General features: G+C 43.8%; 1 protein-coding gene and 1 long non-coding RNA gene across 6 annotated transcripts in view; one reads left to right on the top strand and one right to left on the bottom strand.

Annotated features, from left to right (window-relative positions):
* Positions 1–16,014, bottom strand: part of TWF2 (twinfilin actin binding protein 2) — a 57,555-nt gene that overhangs the window by 37,358 nt on the left and 4,183 nt on the right. For 4 of the 5 annotated variants that reach the window (XM_033140674.1, XM_033140676.1, XM_033140675.1 and 1 more), the window contains exon 2: positions 3,384–3,461. The exons of the other annotated variant lie outside the window; for it this stretch is intronic. In XM_033140674.1, coding sequence (XP_032996565.1) covers positions 3,384–3,461 — 78 coding nt within the window. The remainder of the gene's footprint in view (positions 1–3,383; positions 3,462–16,014) is intronic. 5 annotated transcript variants of the gene reach the window in all.
* Positions 3,444–9,288, top strand: LOC117041674. The gene is made up of 3 exons (XR_004426000.1): positions 3,444–3,535; positions 7,188–7,255; positions 8,905–9,288. It is a non-coding gene; the product is annotated as an uncharacterized LOC117041674 (long non-coding RNA).

Here is a 16,014-nt window from a genome sequence, read left to right as displayed (position 1 = left end):
CCTTCAACAAGAGGAGTATCTTCCTCTTTCCTCGCTACTACAGAGTACAGAATCTCTGAAACAAAGTTAATGATCTAAATTTTATTCTTCTCTCTACCGCGGAGACATCCTTGGTGCCCCTGGCACTTGCTCTTCACCAAATATAGAAGACAGAAAGACTCAAGAGGAAAATTCCTTTTATGCAGGCCTCCCTCAAGTTTTACAGCAACGCGTCACATATATAAATATACCTCAAGTCAGCCATTACTAAGTGTGCGGACTCCTATGCCGCATCAATCCATGTGTATTCACTAGTTCTAAATAGCCTAACACTGAATCATCTATGCTGGAAGGAAAGAGAATGCATGTTTCACATATACAGAATAATGTTTGTCAGATAAATAGACAGATACATATAGATATACACACATGCAAGGATTCATCCTAGTAAGCTTCTTAGGAGGCACAATCTTTCTAAAGATCATGAAATTGAAGCACCACACAGTTTTTCCGCACAAAGTAATCAACCACAAGTTCCATAGTCCTCTTCTGGAAAATTCTAGAAGCAGAAGCAGACTTCTGATTACCTTCCCAAGGCCAGTGACTCAAGTGGGAGCAGCAATGAAATGCTATTAACTTTAGACTAACCACAAGATCTCCATCTTTCCTGAACTGCTGGATTTGGAGACTCCAAGTAGATTTGGAGACTACCAAAGTCAATTAGTTGGCTACGTTAGGGATATTTTAAGACCACAGTGGTACAAATATTCATGGGAGCCATCTAACAATTTAGATATTTGGATCATGAGTATTTATTTAGCTGTAGACACAACTAGGGATGTGGGTGGCGCTGTGGTCTAAACCACTGAGCCTCTTGGGCTTGCCGATCAGAAGGTTGGTGGTTCGAATCCCCGTGACAAGAGTGAGCTCCTGTTGCTCTGTCCCAGCTACTGCCAACCTAGCAGTTTGAAAGTATGCCAGTGCGAGTAGGTAAATAGGTACTGCTGCGGTGGGAAGGTAAATAGCGTTTCCATGCGCTCTGGTTTCTGTCACGATGTTCCATTGCGCCAGAAGCGGTTTAGTCATGCTGGCCACATGACCCGGAAAGCTGTCTCTGGACAAAGACAGGCTCCCTCGGCCTGAAAGCAAGATGAGCGCTGCAACCCCATAGTCGCCTTTGACTGGACTTAACTGTCCAAGGGTCCTTTACCTTTTACCTTAGACACAACTAAGCTTCTTGCCTGGAAGACCCCTGACCAGTCCATGTTCATGCACTAATCTCACCATCCTGATTCTCATCAGCTGATGAGAGTCACCAGCACATGAGAGTCATGGACATAACAAAACTAAATTGGAAGAAACAGCTGGTGGGCAGTGGCAGGAAACAGAGAAGAAGAAAATAGAGCAGGGAAAGGAATGACTATTGGAATGTAACTAATATCCAGTAAACAAGAAGGTACGCACATCACTTGCTGGGAAAAACAAAAGCTACCTCTCAATGAGGAATAAAACTCATATGTGGAGCATCCCACTTGAAGCTGCAAGTTCACATAAATTAATGCTTCTTCAGCCAAAATATTACCTCCATACAGTACACTAGTAAGTCATGGAGAAAAACTGTAGTCTAGCCTTGTCCTTGACATGCTTACATTTTTTAGTAAGCCAATCCAAAAACTAGCTTCTACAAGGGAAATATTTGGAGACTGATTCTGAGCTATCTTTCCAGGAGAGACAACACAAAGGATGTGGAGTTTCATAAGACTGCAACAGCCGTGACCTTTAGGGCCTCCAACCGTTGTTGGACTCCAACTCCCATCAGCCTCCACTAGCATAGCCAATTATTGGTGCATGCAGATGTGGGTAATATTATATTAGTCTATCTGATTATAATGCTAGTCCTTCTGTCTCGTTTTCTAAGGTTCCTTTCACACTGTAGTACCTGTTGCATTACAGAACTGTAGCTTTTGACGTCGTGCTAAATTTCATTTGCACCAGTGAGCATAGTGTGACACTGTGAGAATGATTGGACAACATTACTATTCACCCATCCTTTCCACTCATGCATACTTCTATTCCCTCACGAAAAGAGCAGCAAGGAACCATATGCTGGTATATTGCCCCAAATTTCATCACTTCACTCCTGCAATGTTCTGAGTTAATGCAAACAGATTTTTTCCCTGAAAGTAATTGAAAAGAGTGCTAAACTTCCTCTACATTCCCTTAGATATCCAGAAGTGACTTCTATTTCATATCTGTGTCATATCTGTGTCAAATACAATGTGGGATTTAACAGTTAGGGAAACACTGAGGGAACAGAATAAACTGCCATGTGGATGCAGCCAATCAGGGATGACGGTTGATGTAGTCGAGCATCATCTGTAGGGTCAGAGGTTCCCCAACTATAACCCATAGTTATAGTTGAATTTTCACAGGAGAAGCCTACTGGTACACACTAGATAGGGATTAATCTGTAAGTGGTTCAGTTATCTACTGGCTGACAGTCATTCCATAGTAGCCATGCAAAACAGCAGCACTTGTAGTCTTTACTAGAGAATTAGGCTGGAATCTATTGGAGGAGTCACCTAATAGAAGAACAGAGGAAACAATTTTTGCCAATCTTCCTTTCCCTCTGCAGCCCACCACCTCCCAGACTTCTCCTACCCTGTTCTGGAGGGTCCCTCAACTTTCTCGAGTTGGCTTTCAGGAACAATAGGAGCAGGGGAAGGGGGATCAGTGCAAATTGCTTCCTGTCCTCTTCTATAAGTGGATCAAAATCCCTTTCACTACCACAAGGGCACCAATTAGATTCCACCCCGTGCTTCTTTCGTTAGACAAGTTTTCAACTGCTACCATATCAGACACTCCAACGGCTAACATTGACTACAACCTTTTATTTATACTGTACAGGAAACAAATTTTGAAAGCACCCAGAAAATGGCCCCGAGAACAGAACAGTCTATACGGCCACCTCACTTTGGCCAGACAGCAAGTATCTTATTCCATCTAATGGGACTCTGGTCTGTTGCTTCACAAAAATATCAGCAAGCACCCTCATGGGAAAAGTTGTTCAAAATATGAAGGGGTTCACAGTATCTCCCAAAGGAAGCTTCACTGGCAACCAAAAAACAAAACAAAACCAAATAAGGATAAAACCTACTGGTCTTTTAAAATTAAAGTTGTGTGGATTTTTGAGGTAATGCATTCCATCAGCTTCCACTACAATCTTCCTCTGGGTAGCTCTAGGCCAGCTACCCACCTTGCCCAAGTTGACTGGTGGCAGCCAGATTAATGAAGTGAAGAAATATTTATCTGTTAATTTTGTGTCCTGCTTTTCTACTACTGGTATACAACTGAAGAAGCTGACACCAAAAAAAAACACACCACAAAATCAATGTAAAACTTACCATCCTCGATGACGATTTTGATGAGGCGAACCGAACCGTTCCGGGCCTTGGCAAAAAAATCCTTTAATTCTGTTGTGGCTAAAAGAATCAGAAACATATTGATCAGGATCTGAAAAGGGAAACCCAAACTTTATTCCACTCTTCAAAACAAGGTAAAGGAAAAAGAAAAAGAACTAGTACAGTTTTTTTTTTCAAAAAGAAGGAAGATTTCAGTTGTTCTGATCGACTGTGTGGTGAAGTATTAACTCTCACAGAAGTTTCAGAGTTAAATACCGGCTGGGAGGGAGCGCATGTGATCGAAAGAACTTGATACTTGGCTTGGGCGAACATAATATCCCAAATTTAGCAGATAGTTTGGCTTGCAAAAGCAGGGTGCGCTCAGGTGACAGTTTATTAAATATACAGTGCATCCTGATGTATACACAGGGCAGAGGGAAAGGAGCCTGCTGGGATTAGGGGTGATGATGGGCAGAAGCAGCACTGTTTTTGCTCTTGCAATGACTATGTTTTGCTTTAGATGCCCCAACCAGAAGCATGTGACCTCCCCCCCACACACACACACAGCAGTGAGCTGCCAAGCAAACAGCCAGCCAGACATTTATAGGAATCGGAACTGGAGCTGCTCTGGCATTCGCCCTCTGCCTGTCCTATGTCGACCCTTGAAGGATAATATGCTATGAACCCAAGAGAAGAGAAGCCAGCAAAGTTCTCGGCGGGGCTGCAGATGCTTGCCAAATGAAAAACCTGTTGGGTTGTGTGTTGCCGACAACAACAGATAATTTTCACCTTTATGGACGGCAGGAAGGATTTGAGTTACTTTGGTTGAAGGTGATGTCATCTGCCAAACCCTTTCATCCTGCTCACCAAACATGGATACAACAGTTCTAGGTGAGCTGGCTGGCAGGGATTGCATTTTACAGGTCGTGCATTTCCCTGGGAGAACAAGCTATAGTTAAAAGATAAACTAGCTAAGTAAAGGCTCATTAGCTTCACTGTGTAATTAGAACAATTGAAACAATTACCGGTAAGTAAACAAGGCAGCCCTGGAAAATATCTGATTCTCTGACCTGACAGAGGCCAAATTTTCACATAACGCTAAGCCAAACCACAACTTAGCATGAAGGCTCCCAAGTATATGATCATGCTCAGTGCTCACTTCACTCCTTCCCAGAATTTTTAGCTCAGAGTGGCGCGGCTACTAAGCCAAGGTCTGACTTGTGTGTCCTCCAAGCCAAGGGTAGCACAGGTCTCTCCTCCTTAACCACAAGATTTGGTCATGACTAAGGAGAAGAGACCTTAAGCATGAACCCCAGTTTGACTTAGCTGCAGTTTTGCAGTTAAAAAAGGAAAAATCACAGTGGGCGTGAGAACCTCTTTAGGAACCAACGCTGTGCCAGTAAGTTATACTTTAGTTTACTGCTACTTGTGTACTGGACCGATAATGCTGGTTCTCTGCTAACCATGGTGTACAAATCAGCAGCTGGCTTCAAGAATGCACCCTCCCTCTACTCCTCTCCAGCATGCAGTACGTTTCCGAGCACAATTAAAAGTGTTGGTGCTGACCTTTAAAGCCCTAAACGGCCTCGGTCCTGTATACCTGAAGGAGCGTCTCCATCCCCACTGTTCAGCCCGGACACTGAGATCCAGCGCCGAGGGCCTTCTGTCGGTTCCCTCACTGTGAGATGCAAAGCTACAGGGAACCAGGCAGAGGGCCTTCTCGGTAGTGGTGCCCGCCCCGTGGAACATCCTCCCATCAGGGGTCAGAGAGATAAACAACTACCTGACATTTAGAAAATACCTGAAGGCAGCCCTGTTTAGGGAAGTTGTTAATCTGTGACTTTGTATTGTATTTTAATATTTGTTGGAAGCCGCCCAGAGTGGCCGGGGAGACCCAGCCAGATGGGCGGGGTACAAATAATAAATTATTATTATTATTATTGCCCCTCCCTTTCCTTCCCTAATCAAACTTAACTATGGTTTAGTGCTACATCTGCACCAAATTTGGCTGAAGCCCACCATATTTGCATCATAATCAGCATTTGAATCAGGTTGGCAAACCCTGGTTAAGAGGGAACCTCATTAGCATGTGCTTTCTTGAAGTTGTTGTGATTTGAAAACCAAGGTGTATTTCTGCACCAGCCTACTGCATTTGTTACCATGATTCACCATCCATGCTTCAAGATCAGCATGGTGGAACTGAAACCTGTTGATCCCATTAGATTAGAGCTGGGGAACCTCTGGCCCACAGGAGTCCAATCTGGCCTGCAAGGCCATTTTCTCCAAACCACGCCCACCTGTCCGTCAGCTGATGGACGGGAGGGCAGGGTTCAATTCTACATTGGCTGTGGCTATCTGACCCTTGAAGCCAAAAAGGTTCCCTACCTCTTAATTAGATTTTTCAGGAGTCAAATACAACATAGGCAACTTTTCGTGGGACCACTTTGGAGAAGTTGATGCTGATCTTGCAGCCTTCCATGATTATATGGTACCTGGATGTAATTGGCAACTGACGCAAAATCCAAACAAAACCAAAGTGATGGCAGTTTGCAGGCTCTGCCCAGGCAAGTCTTGGAAAATCTTGTCTCACTCATAGTGGTTGTTCACTCTGATCTTGCCAGTCATAGCCTGTCCTGGCTGAATCTTCCAGTCATGGCAGCAGATGGGAAAGGAGGCTGCAAACCCTTGCTACAGATTAACTTGTGTGATGTTTAGCCAATAAAAGATAGATGAACGTACTGCACTGATCTGCAGGGCTGATCTTGGAATCTACTTGGGGCTGCAAATGGTACAGATTGCAAAGGAGTGCCTTTTGATGAGGCACCTCCTGAGGATTCTATTGCACCAGTGCTCCAGGATCTAAAGGTGGCTCTCAATTGCCTCCTAAATACTAATGCAATGCGCTAGTATTCATTTTAACCTATGATACTAACTCAGGGGAAGACAACATCGCGCCCTCCAAATGCTGCTGAACTTCAAATCCCATCAGCTCCACCCAGCACGGCTATGGGGCAGGGAATATAGGGGTTGTCTCCTAACATTTGGAGGGCACCACATTGGCTACCCTTGCTAGCTCATGCTAAATCCCTACATGATGATCTCCTATGTAGCCTTGCTGATCTTACTGGCCATGCAATGCACCCCAAAACAAGTTTCTTCAAGCATTTCACCACACAAAGCAGCAAAGTAATCCGATATATACTTTTACCAATGCAGATTTTTCATTACTCATACAGCCTGTGTGTGACAATACCTTAAAAGGCATTGTCACTGCTTGCTCCTAACAGCTGGACTTCCCCCTTCTGGCTGTGTGCATAAGTGAACACACACTGGTTTACTATATCATACACAGCTTCTTCTTGCTCTCTCTCACAGTCACAGCCCACAATTAACTCACTCCAATGCTGTTTGAGAAGGGCCATAGCTCAGTGGAAGAACACATGCTTGGCATGTAAAAGGTCTCAGCATCTCCAAGGAGGACTGTGGAAAGACCCCTGCCTGCCTGAAAGCCTGGAGAGCTATTGTCTGTGTAGATCAGGGTTTCCCAAACTTGGGTCTCCAGCAGTTTTTGGACTACAATTCCCATCACCCATGACCACTGGTCCTGCTAGCTAGGGATGATGGGAGTTGTAGACCAAAAACTGCTGGAGACCCAAGTTTGGGAAACCCTGGTGTAGACCAAGTGTCTGACTGGTGCAAGGCAGGTTCCTATACACCTCTCCCCTTTGGGTGTGACTCAAGACACATTGGCTGAGAGTTGAAGCACCACTGGCTTCTACAGTTGACACGGCTTTCCTTATTCCTCAGGTACAATGCTCTTGGACTCAGTTTGCTGGAAATAGAGCTGGAGAAGTTGTGCTTCACAGAAGCCTGTAGTAAATCTCCACTTTCCCAATACATTAGTCTCTTACACCTGCACAGACGAAGAGTAAACCTGCTTCTTTCCACCCGCCCAAAAAACCCCAAGCTCAACAGAGCCTCCACAGTCACTTACAGACTCATTGTTAAAACCGTGTTTATGGAAGACAATCTTACTTGGCTACGAGTGATCGCCAAAGAAGAAAGACTGTTGTAATAATAGGCACTTTGCTGCTGGTGAGTCCTTGGTTTCCCTCATCCTTCCTCTGCTCCAACTTTTGTATTTCTCTCTGTGATGCTGCAGCAACAGTACATACGTAAGCCACAACTGGTAGTGTGCTTGAGTAGAATTAGCCATTCAATGGCCCTGGGGACATCATTGTGTGTGTGAATATATTGCTGGTGGGGGCGAGTTTTAAGAGGAGTGCTGCCTCACCCAAGTGAAACATTTTCCTGCAAAGGGTGGGAGCATCACCTTTCAAGAAATTCCTCATCCCTCTGCCTCCCACTGCTTTTAAGGATGCAGTTCCTCTGTTTGTTTTCAGGAGACAGACTTTATCTTTTCACAGGACCCTACAGCATGACAGTAACATAGAATTTTTTTCCTTCTAGGAGCAGTCGTCGTCATCTCCCCCCCCCCCAAAAAAATCCCTAAACCTACATGCAACAATTTAAAATATTTGCCCTACAGGCAAATGTCAAATGTAATGCCCAGAACTGTGTGACCGTAGGAGTTTACTTCTCTAGTATGTTCTGTAGATTTGTACACTCATATCAGATACCTATTTCTAAGGAAGATACTGCTCAGCCTGCAAGATATCTAGCACAGCATTAAACAGGGATTAATTATTTGGTCCTGACTAGATCCAGGCTTCCCAGTGTTGTGCTGCCAATGCTCATTACAAGCGTCCTTTGTAATCTGGAGAGTTTTAATCAGACTTGGTAACAGAGAACCTTAACACACAATGCCAGCTGTAAAGGTGGAGAGTGAATGTTCCAATGATACTCTTTTGAGTTGCTTTGCAAAAGGAAGCCATGACAATTTCTCTTATTAATACAGAGGAACTTTGAAAGACTGCAGAAGCCGTCACTCAGCACTGCTCAGGTTCATCAACTCCAGCCACCACCAGAGGCCATATCTATTCCATATCACAGGACATCAAAACCATGTTTTAGCATGGATGTGGCCCAAGGAAATTTATTTACTCTGCTTCCAAGACCCCAAGATATGCAAGCAGTTAAAAAGTCTGCCCCACCCCCATAGGAACTACCGTAGATCAGAATAGGTATCTGTAAGACTGGGAGTAGAAGATCAAAAACAGAACAGGAAGCAAGACAGCTATATTTTACTTACTTACTTAGAATACTTAAATCCTGCTCATGTCCTCCAGCTAGACTGCAACTCCCATCATCCCTGCCCATTGGCCATGCTGGCTGGGGCTGATGGAAGTTGGAGTTCAACATATCTGGGTGACGCTGGGGTAGCTACCACTGTATTTCTCAAAGAGGCTTGCAAAAGTTTATCACAATAAAAATCACATTCAAGTCTTCTGTCAGGAGCAAAAATAACCTGATGCCCTTACGGTGCCAGGGGGCGTTTCCCGCCTTTACCCTTGGTGTTGTTCTTTAGCTTGAAAGGAATTGTGCAGCCTTAGTTTCCTTGCAGGTGAGCAGAGAGCACTAAACAAACAAAAAGTAGACCATCGTCTGTAAGGAGATATAATTCAGCAGTTGCACATGGACTGAATGACCAAGAGTTTGGATCGTGCTCACCAGTGGATTCCCTGTAAAGGCTTTATTTAGTTGCTAACCGATATGTTTCCATCGTTATAGCAACCAGTTACTACATATGCCTGTTCAGGAAGGACATGATTGTTGTTTTGTTGTGTATTTTAATTATGTATGTATTTTATAATTGATTTCATAGTTGGAAACCACTTACAAGTCATTCTGGCATGTAAGTGATAGATAAATTAATGATAACGACATGAATTTCCTAATGAGAACCTTGATTTAAATCAAAGATTGGAAGAGTACCCAATTATTTTCATTTGGCATATTCTGTCATTTTTCCTCATTATGTATTTCAACACCTGCCTGTTGTAATCTGAACTGGGCATGAATATATCCTGACACTTATGACATATTTGCCTGAGTCTACTCCTGCTACACCAATTCACTGTTTACAACTGTAATCGCATCGTATTTTCACACATACCCCACACCAGGAGGAGAGTGGACCAAGTTTTAGTATGAGCATCTTTTCCTCCATCATCTCGTGTCCCATCACCAGCTGGATCAATAATACATGAACCTTGAAATGAATGCCCTCCTGAGTATGTCAAGTCACTCTGTCCTCCTGACAGGAAATCTGAGCCTGTGGCTATCAATCTTTCATTCTCTGGACGTAATCTTTATGTTAAGGAGACTTCAAGTAGCTGTTTTCGTTTCCCATTCACTGGGTTTGAGGAAATAGGCGCTACATTTGGCATTATGACTAAAACAAATCCCAAAAGGTCGTGGCCTTATAGGGTTCCCAAGTAAGGCCATCCTGACCTCCTGGCTAGCTGCTCCTCAGGCGTTCTTGTTCTGAGCATTATTTCATGGCACTCCCAACTCTCCAGATCTCCCTCAGTTGCTGCATTGACACCTGTCCTCTGTTGTACCACAGGCGCTGCCCAAAAGCAAGAGCAGAAGCAGCCAAATAGATACACAAAGAGAGAACTTTGTTGATATAAAACAACGCAAGCTCCTTAACATTTAAGCCTCTGTAACTGCTTCCTTCACACAAACACCAAAAACTCTTCTTATCTGAGGCCTGCGCTAGGCCTCTCATCCCATGGCGGCTGCTGAAAACAGCCTAGGTATGTTGGCTACTCCATGCCATGGTCATTATGGGCAAGATGAGGTTGGCATCTGGAACGTCTGTAAGCCGCTTTGAGGTTATTTACTACAATCAAGCGGTACATAAATGTTATGAAATAAACAAATAAATAGCACCATTCGGTGGAAAGCTTCCATGCCGACATACCACCAGCTTTTGTAAGGAGTACCCAGCAATGGTGTTAAAAGTTCAACACAACACCACAGTAGTGAGTTCTCTCTCTCTCTCTCTCTCTCTCTCTCACACACACACACACACACACACACACTTGATGGCTGCTAGGCACCAGCCACTGCATGGCAAGCATCATATACAAGCCAGAAAGTTACATGAGATAATATCAAAATAACTGTTTTGCCCAAGGGAGCAGGAGTGGATAGCAGCGCCCTCAATATCACTAGCTAAACATCGCGATATATCAACATATAACAATGTCTGAAATAAAGATGGAACTGTGTAGAGGCGAGCAGCCCCCAAGGGATGAAAAAAAAGAGTACTGTTGATATATAACTGGTGTAGAAAGCTGGGTTGAGCAATCGCTTGCTTCTAGAAGTAATTTCTCTCTAAAGATTTATAGGCCCCAAGTGCAGGTCAGGCAGGCAATGAATGAAGCACTCAACTGGCTAGCTTAACTCCAGAAGGAATAGCTGAGGAATATCTATGCCACCAACCCAGGCTAGAGTCCCAATTCTTCTTCTGCAGTTTTATGGTGTTTCAGTACGGCTTTTATGCACCTGCCTCAGCTTTTGGGGATGGAAGGTGGCCATGCTTCAGGCCCATCTAATTGAGACACAGTACTTCTTAAATACCTGCTCCAAAGGCTTCCAGGACTCAGTGCGCCATGGCAAAGGCCAGCATTTCTAGGCCATGTTGTCACTCCCTGCAGGGGTCTTAAGCTTTGATTTAACTGTCATGTTTGGCTTGGATGCAATTTACTGACCTCATAAACAAGTCCCTGTTATGGTCATTGAGGCAATCAAAATTCAGGACAGCTGTCCCTGCTTTCCGATGGACTCCCGATAAGAAACGGAGGGGTTACTTGCAAGACAACAAGTCCCTCCTGTCTGAAATCTAGCCCTTCACAAAGAGCCAGAAAGTCCTGCCGGTGTATATATTACTCCCTGAACTCCAAGCCTGTAAAACAATCTCGTAGCTGCTTGTCATTCACCCTCCCAAGAGTCAGGAAATGACTGGAGACGGCTGGATCAGGTGTCAGGTCCTCAGAGCCCAAAGGATGGATCCTGACAATCAGCTTATTACACTAAAAGGTTCTTAAACACTCTCTTTCCAAGGGGGTTTCCTCTGCTTGGATAACTTTAAACGCTCAGCTTCACAGGGCCTTAATTATTCAGACAAAATTACAGCTCTGTATCAAGTGCAGTCCCTTTGTTTGTGTAAAAAAAACCTCTCCATTTTCTGAACACACTAGCCTTTAGCACTCTCCACAAAGCGATGGAAAGGACAATGGGAGCTTCTGGTATGGAACGGAGCTGGTAAGAACATTCAAAATAAAAATTTGATCTGCCAACCAGATCTGCAGAATGTGTTTGTGTCTGCTCAGAACTTAACCATGTTTTGGTTTCATTGTTTTTATTCACCGGCCCCTAAGGTCCCAAGGCAGGCTACATTAGAACACAGTAGTAAAAACTTTAGTTCGTGAAAGAAGAGGTGGGGGACCAGTGGCTCTCCAGATGCTGCTGGACTCTCTCTCTCTCACACACACCCCATCACCCCTAGCCAGCATGGCCAATGATCAGGAATGATGGGAACCCAAGAAGATCTGGAAGGCCACCATCCCTGATGCAGAGATGAGAAGAAAGTCTCTCGGAATACAACCTGCTTCACCCATGACTCCGCATAGTGGTGAACACACATTTGCCACCAGGGTGTAGACAGGGCAAGAAGCTGAGGCCAAATCCTGCCTCTTTGGCAGGTGCACCTGCTGTGCTTTTGCAAAGACCTGCTTGTCATCGTGAAGCGATGCCCCTTGCCTAGATTGAGGCATCCGTGCGCTACTGTACTGTCTGCTTTTTTCTTTCAGCTGTATCTGTTGTCTTATTGCATTCTAATGTTGCTCCCAGCTCTGGGATTGTGTCAAAAATGAAGAGCAGGTTATGAATGATGTAAATAAATAAACTGCATTTTAATTGGAAACAGCAATGTACTGACACGTGAAAGGCAAAAAAGAAGTGTGCCCATGTAAAAATGTTAAAGGGCCCTAAAAATATATACAGTTGACCCACGAAGTCATCTAAGAACCAAGCAGTGTCTTTCTTAGCACTATACATAGCAAGGTTAGTGACTATTTTCCAGCCTGAGGGCCATGTTAGTGGGTGGGCAATCTTCTGGGGGCCGCATGCGAAGGATAGGCAGGGCCAGGGGCAAAAAGTGGGTAGGGACAACAGATGTGACACCTCTGCACAGCAGGGTGCATTACAGCAATACAAAAAAAAAGAGTTTCTCTCTCTCTTACTTACACATGCACACATTATATTATCCACTCATGCAAGAAAGAGGCATTATCACAGTTCAAGGAACCTAAGGTCGTGGCAGAACAGGGCCAGTGAGTGTTGTGGGCCAGAAAAAGGGGGTATGGCCTTGGAAAAGTCCCAAGGGCCACACAGTGAGGCCTGGAGGGCCACATTTGCCCTTGAAGCCTGAGGCTCCCCATTCCTGCACTGTAATGTTTACAACTTGCAAGAATACAGAACTTCCTATCTTAAATCAGAAAGGCAATACATGAACCAATTTCCTTTTTCTATTTTAAAATTCCCCTTTCCACTAGCCAGCAAACAAAAGATCTTGAGCAGCGCCACACATGCTTTCCATTCCAAGAGAAGGCTGTCACTAGAATGTGGTGTTTAAAAATACTTCTAAGAATTTGGAAGATGGGCTGCCAATTGTTCTGTTACACCACTTTACAGCAATGCAAATAAGGCGTTTTATCTACCAGACTGGAAAAGCCAGAGGCAGCCAGATGGAGCATTGGCTACATCACAGCCTTGTGAGAATAGGCTATAGAAATTGGCAAGCCTTTACTAAAGCAGCCAACTGACCCCTATGATTCAGGGCAGAGGGGCTTTGATTTAATACCTAGCAAATCCATACTGAAGTCACCTTGCAGAAAGGTCTCTTTTGTATTTTCTCACTGCAAAATCTGCTGACAGCAACTGAGCTCTTAAGACTGTGCATTGAAGTTCTTCTCCAAGTAAGCAATGGGTGAGTAAAGTACATTAACTACCTAGGCAGCTAAATCAGTCAAGTTTATTCACCACTTAGTGATGCCCAACAGAAGATGGAAGCAAGTGGACAATTTTCATTTTCTACCTCTTTTTAAAAACACTGCACAGTGAAACAAAGCCATCAGAATTTTCTGTCGAGAGAGAAGCAGTAAATAAACATTCTCACTGTGTCTTGTCCTCATGCTGTCTAAAGTGCTAAGTTAGGCTTCTTTTAGAAAGTGTTCGAAAACAGAATCCACACTTGGTACCAATTCAAATGTGCAGTCCTTCCTGGACTGTACTATTCCAGAATACAGTAGGATAGCTGCATGATGAAATGCTCCAACACGTTAAAAAAGGGGGACGGGGGATTCCCTGAACACGGGAAATTAAGTCATATCTTCCACCTTCCCAGAAAAGTGCTAAAGCAGCACACACTGTTGTGATGCTTACATTACTCAGGTACCACCTGAACTGCTCATACCCATCCATTTTTGATACTTTGGTTGATGAATGCTGCCAAATACATGATTCACAGGAACCCACAAAGAGCTTATCACACAGAATGGCCTTCGCACAGTTTAGCTTTCCAGTCGCCTTCCTCACCTAGCAGTTGGAACACATGGATCAGGTTTTTTGCTCCACATTATTAAGGCATTGCTCCAAAGTCTGCAGGCGGTGCCTCAATATCTCTAGGCAACATGGTTCGATGTCTTAATTGATTCATTCTATCAGGCTTTATCGTTGGCTTAAAAGTCAGTCTGGGAGTTGGCATTCCCACTGGATGATTCACAAGCGACAACCTACAGATTATCTCTATCCTGCAGCAAGAGCTCTCTCCTTATATGTGCCACACCATCTGGCCAGTAGGATTATCCACCGTGTTTCCTTTCACTACCTAGCGCACAATAAGGCCGCAATGTAAGCAAAAGAGTGTATTTCGCTTGAGGACAGCAGGCAATATAGCCATAAAAAGCTAGAGAGAAACACTAGGTGGGTCAAATAAAAACCCTTCACACAACAAAACCAACTTCCACATGGGGAAGTTGTGGGGAGAGACTGTATCTCGGTGGCGTGGCTTCTGCCCAGCATGCAGAAGGTCCCAGGTTCACTTCCCGGGAACAGGAAGTACAGCTGGGAATGTCCACCAACAGAAATCCTGGAGAGCTGGTGACTATCTTCTTCTGACTGCATTCAGTGGGGCTTACTGCAAAGAAAGTGGGGTTTGGATCACAGTTACACCACAGTTACCTTCCGTTAATTGTCTCAGCCTAACCTGCCCTCGAAAAAGGCTGCTGTGTGGGTAAAACTGAGATAACTATATAGGACTGAAAGTGGTTTGCCAAAAAGGGCAAGATGAAAGAAACCTATACAGTATTAGCTAAATAAAAGGGAAGGCTCCTCTGCTCTTCTCTAGTGGTTAAAAAGGGTGGAGTGCTAATCCACGTTAATGATTATGAGAACACACCAGGTGAATCGGACCTGGAACAAAAGTCATAGCTTAATGAACACTTTAAGAACATTCCCATAATCATGCAATGAAACTGTGGAAAAGCTGCACCATTCTTTATAATGTATAACACACACCCCACGCAAACTAGAAGGTACAGTAGGAATTAGAGAATCTGTGTTCAATTATTTTTAGAACTCGCCCTACAGCAAAGAATGATGACTCTAATTAATGTTATTAGCTGTGAGACTAGAACCAGATAGTTATGCTTGGTTAATTTTTCTAAAATTCAGCAGTGCCATGTTATAGATTTTTCCTCAGGTGAGATAACCCATAGCATTTGCGATTTTTTATAATGCCTCATAATAAGCAGCAATGCTTCTCTTGTATTCATCTTCCAGGTAAATGTTTGGATTACTAGAAGTGATAGAGGGGACAAATTTGAAGACATATCAGTGTTGAAAGTGAATCATGCTTAATGCTCCTTACTTCCTAAAAAAGTATATTGGACAAAAGTGGAATGTGATTAGGAAGACAACTAAGGCTGCAAGGCTAACCTTACTTATCTGGGAGTAAGCCCCACTGAATTCAACTTGTTTCTGTGCAGACATGGTTAGGATTGCTCTGTAAAGCAGTACTCTTATACACGTTTACCTGGAAATTGTTCATACTGAACTCAATGGGGTTTACTTCTGAAGAGGCATGCATAGGATGAAACTGCTGCTGTCCGATTTCAGCTAACCAACAGAGGAAAATTCAAGATATAAAGCAATTTAAACTTTATCTTAACGGCATGGAAAGTTGAGTCCCAGACTCCTAAGTCTGGTGATCTGATTTACAATCAGAAACAAAGGAAACAGAAATTATACATAGGATTGAGCGCTATTAAGCACTACACACAAGTGCTGACTCTGGTTCTTACCCCTGAGAGGCCAAAGCATGCTTTATTTGGACTTAATACATTTGTGGAGATCATCAGCATTGAATCCATGTATCCCAAAGTCCTATGGCACTTTAAATGAGAATATGAAACACGAGCAAAAATGTACCAGGATAGCATTTTCTAAGGATAGCGTCATAAGGAAATCATAGCCTGTGTTCCTCATTACAGCATTTCCAACTTCTCCCATGTACTTGTTGATCAGGAAACTGATTTCCCTTGTTTGCTTCTCACGAAAACTCTTTGTGGAGCAGAGGCCAGAATACAATTGGCTCCATTGC

This window comes from Lacerta agilis, chromosome 2 (assembly GCF_009819535.1).
Source record: "Lacerta agilis isolate rLacAgi1 chromosome 2, rLacAgi1.pri, whole genome shotgun sequence".
In the NCBI taxonomy this organism is placed as follows: domain Eukaryota; kingdom Metazoa; phylum Chordata; class Lepidosauria; order Squamata; family Lacertidae; genus Lacerta; species Lacerta agilis.
Note: the sequence above shows the minus strand (reverse complement) of the source record. Positions and strands in the feature narration are given on the sequence as shown.